Raw genomic sequence first — 16,686 nt, forward strand, 5'->3', positions numbered from 1 at the left:
GGTGGGTGGGTGGGTGGGTATGTGTGTGTATAACAGATGAAACATGAAATCAGACTGACAATTTCTGTCCATGAAGCCATTCCTTTGCATTCATGATCGTGCATTGTCCCTGCGAGTACAAATTGCCAGATGTTGTGTCTTTTCTGCCCTTACATATGGTGTGGAAGCCTGGACACTCACAGAAATATTAATCAAGTCGGCTGCTTTTAATTGCATCTTTACTCCAATGCCGTGGATCAGCTTAACCAAGATGATTTGCAATGGAGTGGTGCTCCAGCTGTTGGGAAAGGACACTGTGAACAATTGTTTCAGGCTGCCACCAACAAATTTATAATAGCCGATGTCTGATAAGGGACATTCCACAACGAGGAGAAGAACTAGCAAACTCATTGCTCGCTCTGGTAGTGAAGTTGACGCCTGTGGTGTTTTTCTCGCTACGCACAGGAAGTTTTTATGTGGCTAGTAAATCTGCCCTGTGTAATATACCAGATTGTGAAATTAACATGTGTTTTCAGCAGTTGTAAAATGTCCAAGGAGGTAATTTGTGCAGGAATTATTGCCCTCACACTTCAAAAGGAGTTGGAAAATGAGAAAATGTAGAACAGTGTGATTAAAAAAGTTAGTAAGAAGATGAAGAAAATTGATGCATCCAATACTTTATTGAAAGTGTTGAAGGATGAAGATCCTACAGCCCACTAGAACATTTTGATTTTAGACAGAGCCCAATTTGATGGTTTATTGGAGATGACTGATGGAATGATCAAGAAACAAGACAGAAAATGACAATACCGATTGCCACAAAACTAGAAGTAAAACTATTGTATTAAGCAGCTGGCGATTTATTCAAGTCTCCAGTATACTGTTCCAGTTCCTGAATGTACAGTTTCATTATTTATGCCTGAAATCTGGTTGGTGAGTTTACTGTGTGTAATCCTCACTCACTCAAATGCCACTTTACTCGGTGAATACCAAGTAGGCTATCCTTGGCTTTAGTTAATTTCATTATTTTCATCAATCCTGTCACTTTTCCAAAGATAAAAATTGAAGTACAACATGGCGATAAACATATACAGTTTCAATAATTTAAAAAAGCACTATTAAATGAGTACCAAGATTTGGTATCACAACTTTGGCACAAGAGGCAAGCTCGTAATCGGCTGCACAACACAGCTTCCCTAAAGCAGAATTATATTAAGATGAGTAAGAAAACATGTTCTCTGCAGCTGTCCAGTAATGTACATTAGAGTCCAAATAAGGAAGATTAGTGCCTACTCCAGAGGGCTTAAGAGAAGTGGAGAAGGGCGAAGTTGATGAAAACAGGTCGAGGGACACCTTATATACTGCTGTGTAATCTCCATGTGCAGCAGAAGTTGTACTATGTCTAATAATTGAAAATTACTGGACTGTACTTTCTGTGTCACCTGTTAAAAGCAGTATCGCTGTGCTTATGAGGAGTCGGCGAGTGAAGATCAGCTTGTTCTGAGCAACAGGAGTGACATTACATCTTTGTTGTCTTCAAGCTAGAGAAAACAGCTTCAGAATGTTATGAAATGCTGAAGACTGCATTTAGGGAGCAAGCTAAGGGATGTTCCATGGTTTTCCTATCCAGTATCCATTTCAAGGCCAGCAATGATCGCGGAGGAGCAAGAGACTATCCACAAAAACAACAAAACAGTTAATGCTCCTTTCCCCATCAAAGTTTTGAAATATCTAAGCGAGGATATGAGGAGGAAGTGATCTGACCACCAGTTCTCCCAATTAAATGGTTTCTGGCCATAAATGTGACCCTAAACCACGTTCTCTGTATTTGCGCAAAAACTTTTGTCAAATTCACAAATTCAAATTGAACAAGTCAGTTTTGAACACACTGTGAGAAAATGACTTCCTGGAAGCTTCTGATCCTGGCAGCACCACTGGAATCGATGTTAGCCTCAAAAAATTATTGTTTTCAAAGTAATGGCGGCCAATAATGTCTAGGATACAAAATGAAGTATTTATGAAATCAGACCGGGAATTTATTAAACTTAACCTTGTATATATTGATTTGAAGAGCAGAACACCCAACAGAAACAATGTCAGCAGGCATACATGAAAGACAGAATGTACCGATTGCATGGGCTTCTATGAGTGGACAAAGATGTGGAATCTGTCCTTATAGAGGGTAAGAAGAATAGTTAAACTGGAGTGGATTTTCCTTATACAGCTAGATAAGTATTATGCCTTCAACCTATCATTGGATAACCTTGTTGTTTAAAGGGACCTAACATCAAAGCCATCAGCTCGGTACCTTGTTTATCGCTCACCCGTCTCATCCACTGTTTTTATCTCCAGTGGAAATAAATACGGATACTGATGTGTGAGGCCTGTTCAAAATATAATCCAAGCTTGGAAAATACCGTGAACATGCAAAGTCTTCGTGGTTTCTGGTAAGCAGCATCCTTTCTGAGTAAGGAGTCATTTGCCACATATTTCAGAAGCATTTAGTGACTGCTCAGTAGCTGTTAGTTTAAGAGTGCGGAGAGTATGTGTTGAGATTGTATAAACATTCACTTCCGCTTCAAACTGGAAAAACGTTTACAGACATAATAAATGATGAAGACAGTTTATGGCAATTTGTTGAAACTGGAGAAAGCATGGCAGGTCAGGTCAAATGTGAAAGCCTTGATGACATTACTGGTGTAGTACACTGTGAATTCTTATCTGAGGATCAATGGTGAATTGCTGGTATTATCTCAGCCTTCAGACATTTGAGAGAGCAGGGGATGTCAGGAGAAAAAAGACCAGATTCGTGGAAGAACAGCTCTTGAAGCCTGAACATGAAGACAACCGTACTTATCATCTCAACCACTCGTCTGACCTAGCCAAGGCAGAGCTTTTCCTATTTCTGAAACAGAAATTCGCTCTGAGAGGATGATTCAGCAATCTCCCAAATTGCCAACCAGGACTGTGTTGACAGACAAAAGCTAACCAGGCTGCTGGTAAACCCATTAAAGAATTTTCTCAACAGGCCCCGTAAAAACAATAGAAAGAAATTATATTTAATTAACTAACCTATGTTACAAAATATTTAGTTTATTACCAACTGAATATCAGTCAAAACAATTGTCTATAATTATTCTTGTAGCTTACTCACAAATATGAACCTCAATGACTAAAAAGTTATGAAAAGTCAAGCGTTTCGCTGTAATGAATGATTTTCCTGGACGAACGTCATTGCAGTGCTGTTCGGTTAATCCTGCACCTACCATGGAACTTGAAGGTGAGCCAGTTTAGGTCCACTTAAAGACTAATATTTGTAACAAAAAGATTATGGAAAGTTCAGAAATTGCACACACAGCATAGAAATTATTTGTCTGGAAAGAAGTAAATATTCATGACAATTAGTTGCATTACCAAGAACTATGACTGTAAAGCTACTGCCTATGCATGCATCCTTTGCCAGCTACAACTTTTTTTTTGGTAATAAATACTGGACACTCATATACATATAAAACACTAATATGCATTCATCTATAGTACTTGTATATTTCCTTGAGAAAATTTAAAACGTTAAAATTATCCAACGAAGACCGGAACATTTTTTTAAAAATGCAGACACAAGCAAATACTAGACTAAGACCACTGCACTGTTTGTGTCCACATCCAATGGTAAGATTCAAATCACTCTCATATATTCATCCAATTTAGGAACTTAATATATACTGTATATTATTTTATATATAAATTATTTTTTATATCATTTTATTCCAAAAATCTCATGCAATGATAGTTCATTGCACAAATGATTTCAAATGGCAGTAATAGTTGTGATCACTCTTCCTCTGCATCAAGAGTAAGGAGAAACATTTTTGATATGCTGCAACAAGTGGGAGGGTTTATTATTGCTTTCCAGATATCATCTGGAACTACGTTATAATGTTTCTTAAAAAAAAAAGAAGTAATATATTGGGTACAAGTCATGGGTAAAAATAATACCTATCTGGTAAAGAAGAGATGTGAAGAAGTGCTTTCAAGTGTTGGACCCAATTCTGATTGATTGGCATCAGGAAAAGTATAGTTTCTTTCTTCTTTTTAAAAAAGAGTTTACACAAATAATGTAAGTCATTCAATGAATTAATAAATTAAGACGATTCTATGAGCGAGCATTCGTTAATTAGTCGGCACACCCACCTCCTGCGGACACCGTTTTGCTGCGTGCATGGCAAACTCTGCCAGCGGGTTAGTGTCCCGGCGATTCTCCAGACCCTGATTTGAAGACTCGTCGTACCCAGAGTCCGATGAGGAATCACTGTAAGTCTTGGTGAGCTTGCTAGGACTACTGCCCGAGTTGCTCACAGCGCCGCTCGTTGATGGGTCTGCAGTGGCCGTCCCGCGGTCTTGCACCGTCTTACTACTGCTGCAACCTCTGCACGGCTTAAGAAAACGAGGATCCACGATGACTTCGCCGTATGGACCTTTGAAGATTGTCCCACAACACACCTTCTCCCTAAAAAGCAGAAATTCAGGAGGGTTATATGATGATTCTGATGGATTTCATTTATTGTATGCCAGAATAAGTTCTAAAGTATACAAAGAAGTATAAAGAAATATGGTACAGAACCAAGAACTAATTCATATAGAATGTATTCTACCTAAAAAGGTGAAAGCTAGTTGGGAGAAGATTATTTTACAGATTTTTACGCTACTGTTTCTCAAACATCTTGTAAGTTAAAAGCCTTTACAAATTATCAATTAAAAGCTGATGATTTAAACTAATTAGGTTCTAAGTCCTTATCACAAACTGACACCTAGCAACTGCAGCTGGGTTAGAGCTGAGGTCTTGGAACCACAAGGTGCTCCACAGGCAGGCTGGACAGTTGTAAGACTCAATCTATCTATATGGCAATGGACCTAGATCATACATATGTCGTGGACAATTGAAACAACAGCAAGAACAGTAAAACCTGCACTTTTCACAGCAAATATAAAAAAAAGCAAGACACCACATCCTACAATTCCAGAAGCTTTTCAGAGGATTGTAGTGATTGTTACCGTTTTAAGGGAAAGTAACCAGGAACACTTCAAAACCACAACTACTAAGCAAACAATCCAACTATCACACCATATCATATTTCTCACACATGCCTTAAACAATTCTAGGATATTTTTATATACAGAGATCAAATTTGCCAACAATGTAGTTTGATATTATTATTAATAAGCAGATGGCATTATGCAATGCTACTACATAAAAAAAAAAAAAAAAAAAATAATAATAATTAAAAAAACATGAACTTGTGTTCTTATGGATTTCTGTCTAACTTTTGCTGTCCAGTTTAATGTGGTGTAAGTTATTACATCTGGAGACATTAACAGTCTACAGTTGACAATCGGAACCTCAAAGGGTTGCCTAGAAGTGGGTGGGATGGCAAGAGGAGAAAGTGGACTTAGCAGACTTCTTTCCGCAGCGCAGTGTTTTGCTGCTCAAGTGAACTAGTGAAAGCAGACATGACAAGCAAGAGTCAACCAGCATTTTCAGGTTTACATAGGAAATTGCACGTTCTCACTGGTGTGGCACAATGCAAGGAACATCAAAGCCGCACTGCATGTTTACAATACTACTTTTCGTCGCAACGACATAGATAGGTGTTAGGGCGACGATGGGACAGGAAAGGGCCGAGTGGCCTTAATTAAGGTACGGCCCCAGAATTTGCCTGGTGTGAAAATGGGAAACCACCGAAAACCACCTTTAGGACTGTCGACAGTGGGCTTCAAACCCACCATCTCCTGGATGCAAGCTCACAGCTGCGCGCCCCAAACCGCACGGCCAACTCACCCAGTGCACTGCATGTTTACATTTGAAGAAGTCCAGTAGTACACTCCACAGTAGCCACTTACCCAATAGTTTGTTCAGAGCGGAGTACACCCACGATGCAGATCAAGTTCACATGCTTTTCCTTTTACCGGCATGGAGAAAAATACGGAGGTCATTCTAAGGGTGGGGTGGGGGGTAGAACACACCCAGGGTTTATCCTGCCTGTCGTAGGAAGCTACTAGAAGGCGACCCCAGGGGCTGTCAACGAGCCGAGTCTGACACTCCATCCATGGTATTTCTATGTTATTTGTTCAAATAATTTGTAAAAGCCACCTATAATTGGAGCGTGTCTCTGTTGATGGCACATTTATTAAATAAATAAATAAATAAATAAATAAATAAATAAATAAATAAATAAATAAATAAATAAATTTGTGCCAGGGTCCGAACTTGATGGTGTTAAGCTAGCAAGATCCTTTACAGCCTTTTCACAAATACCTTAATTTTTAGACGTGTTGCGCTGTTGCCCACTTGTACTTCCTCTTAAAATAATTACCACCAAAGTTATTACACCATTCTCGCAATCAGGCCTGGTATGAAGTTGAAATAATGTTCCAGCAGGATGTAGTGGATACCAGCCTTGGTGGATTAATAGCTGATCATTGCTGATGGTCGTCTTGTAATCTTGTATTCCCTCACAACGGAATTTTCAATGAGGTGAGGGACCGGTAGGAAAAAAACCATTGGCATACCTGCCAACTTTCAAAAAGGAGAAATCCAGAAGATCCTTAAGTGGAAAATTTTTAACACGCACATGTGTAAGAGTCTTGAGACAATCAAAACGACGGCAAGGTCTGGGGATTATAAACAATACTAATACAAGTCAAATACAGCAGAACCTCAATGAATCCTTCCCGGAACTGTCGTTTTCCCGTATTCATCATTGAATTTATTCGGCCCAAAAAATGTTGCATATAAACCAATGTTAAATTTCCCTGCACCTATCGTTTCTCAAACTATCATTTTATCGCATCGATGGTCGAAAAATTATTTGTCCTCTGTCACAATTTTCCCGTATTGTTCAATCGTACGTAAGAAAAATATACACATTTTTTTAAATTTAGAGGGACTGCTCAATACTCTTAGCATAGAACAGCGGCAACCTGTTATGCGAGAATATATGAGTGATTCGGACTTGCTTGTCTTGAACAAGGATCTTGTAGGCTGGAGTGCTGTGCGCATGTTATTCATGCGCAACCTTACTATGAGCCTCCTAGTGCAAACACTTCCCCTCGACCCACCAACCGACCCCTAGAAGAATCCTTATTTACAAAACTCAAATTTGCCACCATTTTCTGTGTTGGTACAGTCTGGTTAGGGCTGCCAACATCGTTGAAAAAAAGAGAAAATCGTGCAGCGCGCCAGATTCGTTTTAATTACTCACAGGGTGATTAATCGTGTCGTACCTTGTGGAGTGTGTGGAATGCTAGAGGCCTGTTGACCGCCAATTGCCCTCTGTCCAATGGTCTTGTTACAAGTCGGACCTAACCAAGCCAGAACAATAATCTTTCCTCATAGCCCAGTCTTGTAACTAGTTCCTAAGTTCGCAGCTTCGCACAAGCCGCTGTGACATCGTCCGAGCTGAGCTGCGGGAGCCGCACAGTGTTGGGTATCTAACCTATCTTTCGCAAAGGGTCTACGGAATCTTGTCCTAAATACAGGTTATCGCGGTAATATCCACCTATATCTTTCATCTATATATATAAAATAAAGAGTTTTGTCTGTACATTGCTCAGAATTTGAAAAGAATGGTATTTCTGTATTGGTTATGTTCATAGTAGCAAGGAAATGCAATTTTTACTTTTCCGTAATTTCTGTCTGCCTGTACGTATACGCATCACGAGAAAATGGCTGAAGAGAATTTAATGAAAATCGGTATGTGAAGTCGGGGAACAAGCCTCTACAGTCTAGGTTTTAAATAGTTTTACTCACGCTGAGTGAAATGGTAGTTTAGGGCAAGGCCTAAAATTGAATTCTCAAATATTTATATTATTAGTGGTCCTACCGATAAATACTACATAACTAATGTTATTTAGAATTAAATTTCCAATCACTTACGTCATACATTGTTACCGTAACGGTTTTGATAACACAGATATTCATTGATATGTATTTTTGTTGCCAAGTCCATATCAACGCCGAGCCACGAGAAAATGGGTTAATGAAAGTCGGTATATAGTCAGGGAATAAGAAACTACAGTTTAAGTTATAAACAATTTTATTCGCCCGGTATGAAATTGTAGTTTAGGGGAAGGCGCCTAAAATTTAAATACCCATGTTGTTGGTCGTATCAAAAAGTACTACATAACAAAAGTTATAAAGAATACAATTTCCGACCATTTATGTTTTATTCAATTTTACCGTACTGACTATGATAAGAGTGGTATTTCAGAGTTGGGAGAAAACTAAATGTGAAGACCTACAATATTGAAAGCGCATAACATTGATCAACAATAACATTATATTGACCATTGTTTGAGGGGATGTTCTTTGGCTCTTATGCTGCCGCTCAACTCCGATAGATGGGGTTACCGTACTGCTGCGTACTGAGAATAACAGCCTGCCTGAATATTGAAGGGAAATAGGTGGGGAGTTAGAAAACTTTCTTCTTTAGCATGTCATTCCTCTGGTTCATACTTTTTCTGATACCGTACTAATGTTACGTAACTCACCAGTTCATCATAGTATTGCAGCTATTCGATCCCTACTCTGACGCGCTGTTTTGAATGAGCAGTGTGCACTCTTTAATGGCCGGTTTACACGTAGACAGTGTTTAGTCCAGTAGTAAGTGGAAAGTTACTACTTAACTCATGTAGGCCAGTTTAAACCTAAGACAGCGTTTAGTACAGTGACAAATGGCAATTTGTCACTCAAGTCAGTTCATTCAGTCGTTCAACTAGATCAGAGATAAGATGATCGGCCATCAACAGCGAGTAAAACTTGTTAGTGACGTTATTTGTTGCGTGTTAAATGACATTTTAGAGGAAACTGAGGATTAGGTGACCGAAAACCAGAAGAAATTATGTCGGAACAAGTACAATTCTTTTTAAATAATTAGCCGAGGAGGATCGACAGGAATATTTGTTAATAGCTGGGCTAAGCACCTCAGACAGTAGAGCGCTGGCCTTCTGACCCCAACTTGACAGGTTCGATTCTGGCTCTGTCCGGTGGTAGTTGAAGGTGCTCAAATACGTCAGCCTCGTGTTGGATGATTTAATGGCACGTAAGAAACTCCTGCGGGACAAAATTCCGGCACAGCGGCTCTCTGGAAACCGCAGTTGTTGGGATGGAAAGTGAATAACAATTTATTTTTTAACCTTGCAAATGTCAGAAGTAACATTTAATGAGTTACTGCATAAAATTGAGCCTTTGATACAAAAGAGAGATACTATCATGCGCAGTGCATTTTATTATTCCAAAGCTACTCGTGATGAACGTATTCACTAATGAATTTTAGTGTGTTACAGAGGCTTGCAGACTGAACGCTGAAAGTCATAACGGTCTATAATGATGATGTATGCATGTATGTATCTTATGTTCATATAGTCATTGTTCTCAGCAATTAGAATGAACGATCAAAAGAAAAACGAACTCACAGTGATGGTCAACTCCGTAATTTCACCTACAACTCATGAACTTTACTAAACTGCGCCTGTTCACACGGGGTAAGTAGCAAGTACAGTGCTTCCCCCACTACTCCGACGGATGCGCGCAACGCTTTGAGAAGTCTACTTGAAAGGAAATATAGATTGGATTCTATTCCACTTGACTAAATTGTTACTTAATCGTTTACTTACCACTTGCCGCTAAAGTCGCAGTTCACACGCTGCAAGTCACTTAAAATTAAGTTTAAATTTTAGTTACTAAATTACTGTCCGCTTGTAAACAGGCGTTTAAGGCAGAGGATCACGTAGTAGTAGTAGTAGTAGTAGTAGTAGTAGTAGTAGTAGTAGTAGTAGTAGTAGAGGTAGGACCTGGTCTAGATTTACAATTTAGGCATATTCCAAATTATAGCATCACAATTCACTAAAAAAACTCAAAATTCAACCCTGAAAAGAGCCGTTTCTTAAAAATAGCTTCTTCCTCTTCACTTTTATTAAATTCTACATTCATTTTATTCAAAATTAGCAGTGAGGAGGGGATTCTCCTCTGGCTTTGAGGAAAAATTGCCAAGTCAGGTAGATTTTTCCGCCGCCATTGTAGTGAATTGAGATTTTCCAACACAACGGGTACTCCTGGGAAACAGACTAGTAAAAGGGCATAGTTTTTGCCCTAGGAATCTCCACTATTCAACCCCCTTCCCCCTCCAAAAAAAGGCTAAGAATGTTCACGGAACACGGCTGTCTGCGGCCTGGTCATTCCAGCTCTGGAATTTTGGACTGTTAGTTCGGCAGCGTAGTACTGTTCGTTAAACGTGAGAAAATGTGTGGTTTATCATTTGATGCAGTATTTAATGTGAAATCACTGCTTTTACTCGCGCCATTCCTACTGATGTCATTGTAATGACCTATGTTCATTTCAGTTGGGAAAAACCACTAAGATAGTCTTTCTAAGGATGTAAAAAGGCAGGTGGAGAGTGAGTTTCTGTCATTATCATGCAATTCTCCAACCTAATTGTGACTGATAGTAGGCAGGCGGGCCTACCATTAGAATGAAAATTCCCTAACGCAGTCTTCATATGAGAAAAGACGTTTGGTGATTTCTCCAGCGCGTTTTTCTAGGGTAACGTTAAGAGCTATGCAATTTAATACAGTTTTGCTCACAACGTGTACTCTAAAATAACCTGCAATTCTGTATACAATGTAGAATTCCGTAGCGAACACGGGTACATCAGCTAGTTTGCAATAAGAGAACTGAACTTAAAGGTTTTCAATTATTACGAAATAAGTAACGAAACGTGAAACAAAGCGGCGTAAAAGTCACACGTTTTATTTTCAATTCGTAGGCCTATATCATGGTTGCAATATTTTGGTACTGTTATGTATAGTACGAGCTAAATGGTTAGCACGTGTTCCTCTTTGGTTCAAGGGGTCTCGATTGTGTCGAGGATTTTATCTTTCCTTGGTTAATTCCAACGGTTCGGGGACTGTCTGTTTGCCAAATTAAACTGACTTTCCTTGGTTAATTCCAACGGTTCAGGGACTGTCCGTTTGCCAAATTAAACTGACTTTCCTTGTTTAATTCCACCTTTTTCCTTAGGAAATTACCTGTTGGTGGAAGTGCGTCCACCTATCGATCCCTAGATTGTATCATGGATTCAAACCTGGGTAATCGGAGTTCTGCAGTTTGAGAGTCTGTATTATCAAAAATGTTGTTTTACAGACAAACTAATATTGTTCATCATTTTTTTTCTTCAGAATACTGCTCAAAGTTTGCCTCTTGTGCATCTATAGGGGATTCCACCAATTCTTTAAGTGAAGTAGTCAATGTATGGATTAGCCTCTAATCATGGACTAAACAGTTAGTAGTACAGGTTTTAATCCAAATTTTGGACAACTTCAACCACGACATATTATAAAAGAACAAAACCTTTTCGATTAAAACATTACAGGGTTAAATGACGGAAATCTTCCCAACTTCCCTGTTGGGCATCAAGTACTTGACCCATTAGATACTCTGTATATTAACCAAACCAAACATAATTCAATGAATGGATAAACATGTCTATGTCATAAATACATTAGATTCACTGATGCAACAATCCAATAAAAATCTGAAAAACGTTCATCAACGTGATATGGCACTATGTCATGATGGATTAAAATATTCGCGTGAATCTTCTTTCATTTAACATATATGAACCAAACACTCACGAGGTGGTGAACTTTCCCTTGTTTGTAGTGGACTTCCCGTTGTAAATCTCTGCAGAAAATACTAACGAATAAAGGTAATACACTCAAATTCTGCATTCATTCCATTGGAAGTTATGACTTACCCATACATCCATCCTGACTTTGGTATGAATGCTCAATTTGAAATAACTAAAACAAGCGGATCCATGTACCCTTAAAACATCCAAGTTTGTATAGTGAGAAACGAAGGACAGAGTTGTAATATTGAACTTGAAAGTTTTTAAACAATGAAAAAACTAATTATGACTGATTCTTTCTAACACCCAAAAAATACACTCAGCTAAAAATGAAGCCCTTGCCAGGAGTGTACAGTTAAAAACAGCTGCAGTAGTCAGGAATGAAGTGAGGTGAGTTTGTGTTTCTAACAAGTTTTATTTTATTTATTTATTTATTTAGCTTATAGTACAAGATGAACACACACTGAGGAAGAAAGAACATGTTGAGAAACAAAATAAATAAGAAGTTAATAATGTTCCGTTTTACAGATAGTAATTACTGCTGCACAATAGTGGTATGCTATATGGCATCTGTCTTCCGTTACTCAAGTTACACAGATGAAGCTAGCTACCAATCGGTTTGTAGCGAGAACATAAATACATTGTTTACAGTCTCTGCTGGTTTGCTATGATGCTACTGATTATTTCACATTTCAGATGGTGTGTTTTTAACAAGTCTAGTTTTCTTAATTTTTGGCATACCTTTTTCCTTGCATAAAAAATGCACCCTAGATTTGTTATAAAATCGAAAAATGGAGTGAGCATTAAGCACAGGAACTTGGCATTTCAGATGGTTAGCTTGTTCAAAGGTTGTTTGTATTGGAACAGATGGTGCTGCTTCTCTACTTGGTGCACAAAATGGACTAAGTCAACATTAGAGAAAAGGTCAAACATATTGTTGCTACGAACTGCATAGCGCATGGGCTTCAATTAAGTATCTGTTCAAAATGTGGACTATGTTGATCAACCTGATTCATTGCAGAAGTTGCTGTACAAATACTACCAGCAATTTCCCAAGAGGCTAGAACTGAAAACATTCTTACTCAAGATGAGATTTCAGAAATTTCAATATTAGCACAGTGGCCAGTAAGGCTGGTCGTGTATCAGCTCTAGTAACTGTTAAGAAATGTGTCAATGTTCACTTGGGAAGTGTTACTGCAGCTCCAGTGGCAAAAGGTCTATTGACAATTTTAAACTTGTCCACAACATGCTGATTTTCTGGATTTTTTTTCTTTTTTTAAATCATGAAGTATTGACTCTCTTTGTTCAGAGCGAGCAACTATTTCTCAGCACTACTGAACTACATGCACCACCTGAATTACTCAAAAACTACTCCTGACCCAAATGAAGAGAAATTTGTAACAACCACCTGCATTAGCGGCACTTTCCAAGACAGCTGAATGGCGTTAGCCCCGTTACTAATTCTGCTGTCGATTTGCAGAAAGAATAACGGAATAATTACAGTGTCAGACACTTGCCCAAAAAATTTCAGATTCAGAGTACCGTACAGAAGTGCACAACCATATTTGATACCTTTGCATGACAAACTGGAACTTATCTGGATAATTATGCCATTTGTGAGGTCTCAATGTTGGCAGTACATTCAAGGGAACCACTTGTAAAATGTGAAGATGGCAGGAACTACACACAATCCATACAAAATCATCTTTATATTTCTTGGAAGAAAATTGTTTGACCTGTTGGGACAGATACTATATATTGTGTGCATTCTTCCGAACTCTACAGTATCATGTTAACGAGTATTTACTCAAAGACAGATACATAGGCATTAGAAAAACATTTTGCACAATTTGATGACACATGAATTGACATGCAGTAAAGGAATTTGATCCAGGGATGTGGACCAGTAGTTTTCTTAGTAGCAAGACCATAAGAAACCTCCGTGGTCAAAAATGGCCATGCAAGAATTATGTAATTATTCTGCAACATTGTAAAGCTGTAATTGTAATACCTGTAGAATTTTGTAACATAAAGCTGAAACTAGCATTTACAGCTAATAATCCTACTCTCTCCCTTTCATATTTCTGGACAGTTCAAATGCTTAGATTAGAAAAAATAATACCAAGGTCAACGCTAGGTAGCACAACTCGATTATTTGTATGTATAAAGTTGATGGGATCCTTGCTGACTCCTCTGGTGTAATGACGAGTTGCAATGAGCCCTTAAATATTTCCACAATATACAAAAGGACTTAAGAGTAAACAAGAGGTCTAAATACAATGAATTACTTTCACATTTCTGTCTTTAATATTATGACAGATGTTAGTTTGATCAGCACTTCACTGTGCACTCGTAACAGTCTGCCCTTTTCGTGAGAATGGGCACTAAATATAAGCATTCAAGTAAAAATGCTATAGAAAAGTGAAGGACCTGAATACTGACCTCTTCCAGAAACTCATATCCAAGAAGCTGCTGATGGCTGGAGAGAGGGAAAGTCGTCCACGCTTGTTGCCTTTCTCCCCGTGCCGGTGCGGAGAACGAGATTTTGTACGCTGCTTGGTTGGCCTAACTGCCGAGTCTTCGCTTGGAGTGGGGCTGGGAGTTGGACTCAACGGAATGCTCAACCCACTGAGGTCAGACAGGAAGTCATCTCCTATCACAACAAACAAAGATACACATTCATAATTGGAACCAGAATACAGAAAACTCTTTCCAATGATAATTCACAACTCTGACAGCTCATCACACATTTGACTTTCTACATTGAATGCAATAACTCACTTCAGCATGTTCCTATGTGCATTTATACACAGTTTGAAATATGACTACAACATATAAAAGTACTGTCACACAAATGTTGGGATCCTTTGTTGGACTTGGTTGAACATTGCTAACACACAATTCAGGACCACTGGTCCAACTTTACCTTAAGCTTAGGATTCTCGAAACGTTTGGGGGAAAATGGTGGATGTGCTTAACCCTCTATATAGCATAGCTATTCCTTTGCAGTGTGATTCATCTGTTATGTTTTATAATCGTCTGCACAGCGAGTTTCTCTCATAGGTTAGTTCACGGGTGCAAAGGGCCGGTCTGCCACTTGCTTTTCACTCCCCCCTCTGACACGGCAACTCCTTCATTGTCTTGGTTGTGCTCCAGGCTTAGAACGTGCTAATCTCTCACTCCAACTGTTCTTCAGTTACGAAGTGTTAGTAATTCTCGTAATGCCTCCAAGTATACACAGTGCAGGAAAGTGGATGATACTTAGTGGCGAGTCTTGCAGGGAAAGTGTTAGATGCTTTGTAACACAATTTCTAGGCGTACGCCTTCCATGTAGAGATAACGCACCTAAACTCTTTAACAAATTGAAAGGGTTCTTTACTTAATAAGAAGCTGAGGGTAAAAACATGTGCTTAATGAGAAGTAAATGAAATCGCAGAAAATTTTCAGAACACATGCCAACAAAATTTTTATGATGACTGTGACAAGAAATCGGTGTATCAAAGAGCTCAGTATGGCGAGCAACAGAACACATCAGGGGAGACATAGCCTCAATTACAGAAGACGAACTAATGAGCGTAAACTGGAGTTACGATGCCAAAAACGTGTGGATGTACGAGAACGTTTCCAACAACTCCTGTCGTAACGCAAGTGCTTATTTTCATAATTTTAATTGTTATGCCGTGTAATGTACGGGCAAAGAGGGGAAGTGTTGTGTTTGTTGCTATGCTGCAGAGCAGGGAGTGTGACTACCAGCAAACTGAAAAGAGAAACTTGCATCATCTATGGAATAATGGTAATAGTTACTTTGATGTTGATTTTCATTTCCACATGGAGTTACACAAGAAAAAAAGATTGTACCATAAATTCAGACAGGATAGTTGAAGGGAGACATCATTTTTCTGTGGAACATGTCCCTGGATGCAGGACTCAACCTAAGAAATAGTTGAGTAAGTATTATGTGATGACAAACATTCACTTCAGTGTTGCTGAATTGTCAACATAAAATTTTGCAGATTTATTTTTGAAGTGCTAATTGTATCAAATAAACCTCTAAGTATTTTTCCTATTTCCCATACCGGAAGGAGATGCAAGTGGACCCCAAGAGGATAATAGGCTGCAAAGGTCCTAACTGATACACAAAATGTAACAAATTGCACTTTTCCCATTAGGTACAGTTGTCTATATAAAACATACATTATTTTTAGGATCATAGATAGTGTAGAAAGTACAAATTACTTGAAAGCTACACAGAGACCTAATTTTCACTGAATTTACGCTTAAAATATCTAGTATGCACACAGATTTTGACAGTTCAAATTCAATACATTCAATCTAATTTCAGAATTAATTTCACTGGTACGATACCAGAATATACATATCATAAAATGACGTCCCCTGTAGGTATCTCTGTTAGTGCGAGTTAATCTCGACAATCACTACACTGATTTTAATGCGGATTTCACTGTTGTAGTTTAGGTGAACAAAACAAATCTAAAAGAAAAAAAGAGCTGAGCGGTGCAATTTTAGTGAAAAACATCAAAGAAACGATGGCCATTCAAGCGCTTTTATAACTTACAGTGCCTTAACATTAATAATGGAAGCAATATTGAGCTAACGAAGCTCTTGAGAAAAGTCTTTCTTTTTAAGTGAAAAAAATTAAAATTAAAAAAGTGTCCGACAGAAATTAAAAATTTTTTTTATGCCTCTTCAAGGCTAATTGTACGCCCTTAACAGCTGAATAAGATACACTTAAAAAGAAATTTTATCTAAAGTTTGGTGTCGTAGTAAAAATTCTTATAATGGTTGCAAACAATTGACAATGCAAGAAGCTGTATATTTGAAAGATTGCAGAAGTTTTATGACTTATCTAGAACCTGGTAATAATTGAATTGAATTAGCATGAGAGTAGGCTGTTGTGTGATGATTAGCGTATTTACAAGCATAGATTGTCCTATTACGATTGCTTGCGTTTTCTTCGGGTTAATTATGAGGCAGTTCTCTTTTGCATACGAGCTAACTGAAT

At 38.4% G+C, this 16,686-nt stretch overlaps 1 protein-coding gene across 3 annotated transcripts in view; it reads right to left on the minus strand.

The window, feature by feature from the left end:
• Positions 1–67: 67 nt before the first annotated feature.
• The window catches only part of LOC136884533 (SIN3-HDAC complex-associated factor), a 73,491-nt gene continuing 56,872 nt past the window's right edge, over positions 68–16,686 (minus strand). For all 3 annotated transcript variants that reach the window (XM_067156774.2, XM_067156775.2, XM_067156773.2), the window contains exons 5-6: positions 14,106–14,316; positions 68–4,486 (exon numbers count right to left, since the gene is read on the minus strand). In XM_067156774.2, coding sequence (XP_067012875.2) covers positions 4,150–4,486; positions 14,106–14,316 — 548 coding nt within the window. In that variant the 3' untranslated portion in view covers positions 68–4,149. The remainder of the gene's footprint in view (positions 4,487–14,105; positions 14,317–16,686) is intronic.

This window comes from Anabrus simplex, chromosome 12, assembly GCF_040414725.1.
Source record: "Anabrus simplex isolate iqAnaSimp1 chromosome 12, ASM4041472v1, whole genome shotgun sequence".
In the NCBI taxonomy this organism is placed as follows: Eukaryota; Metazoa; Arthropoda; class Insecta; order Orthoptera; family Tettigoniidae; genus Anabrus; species Anabrus simplex.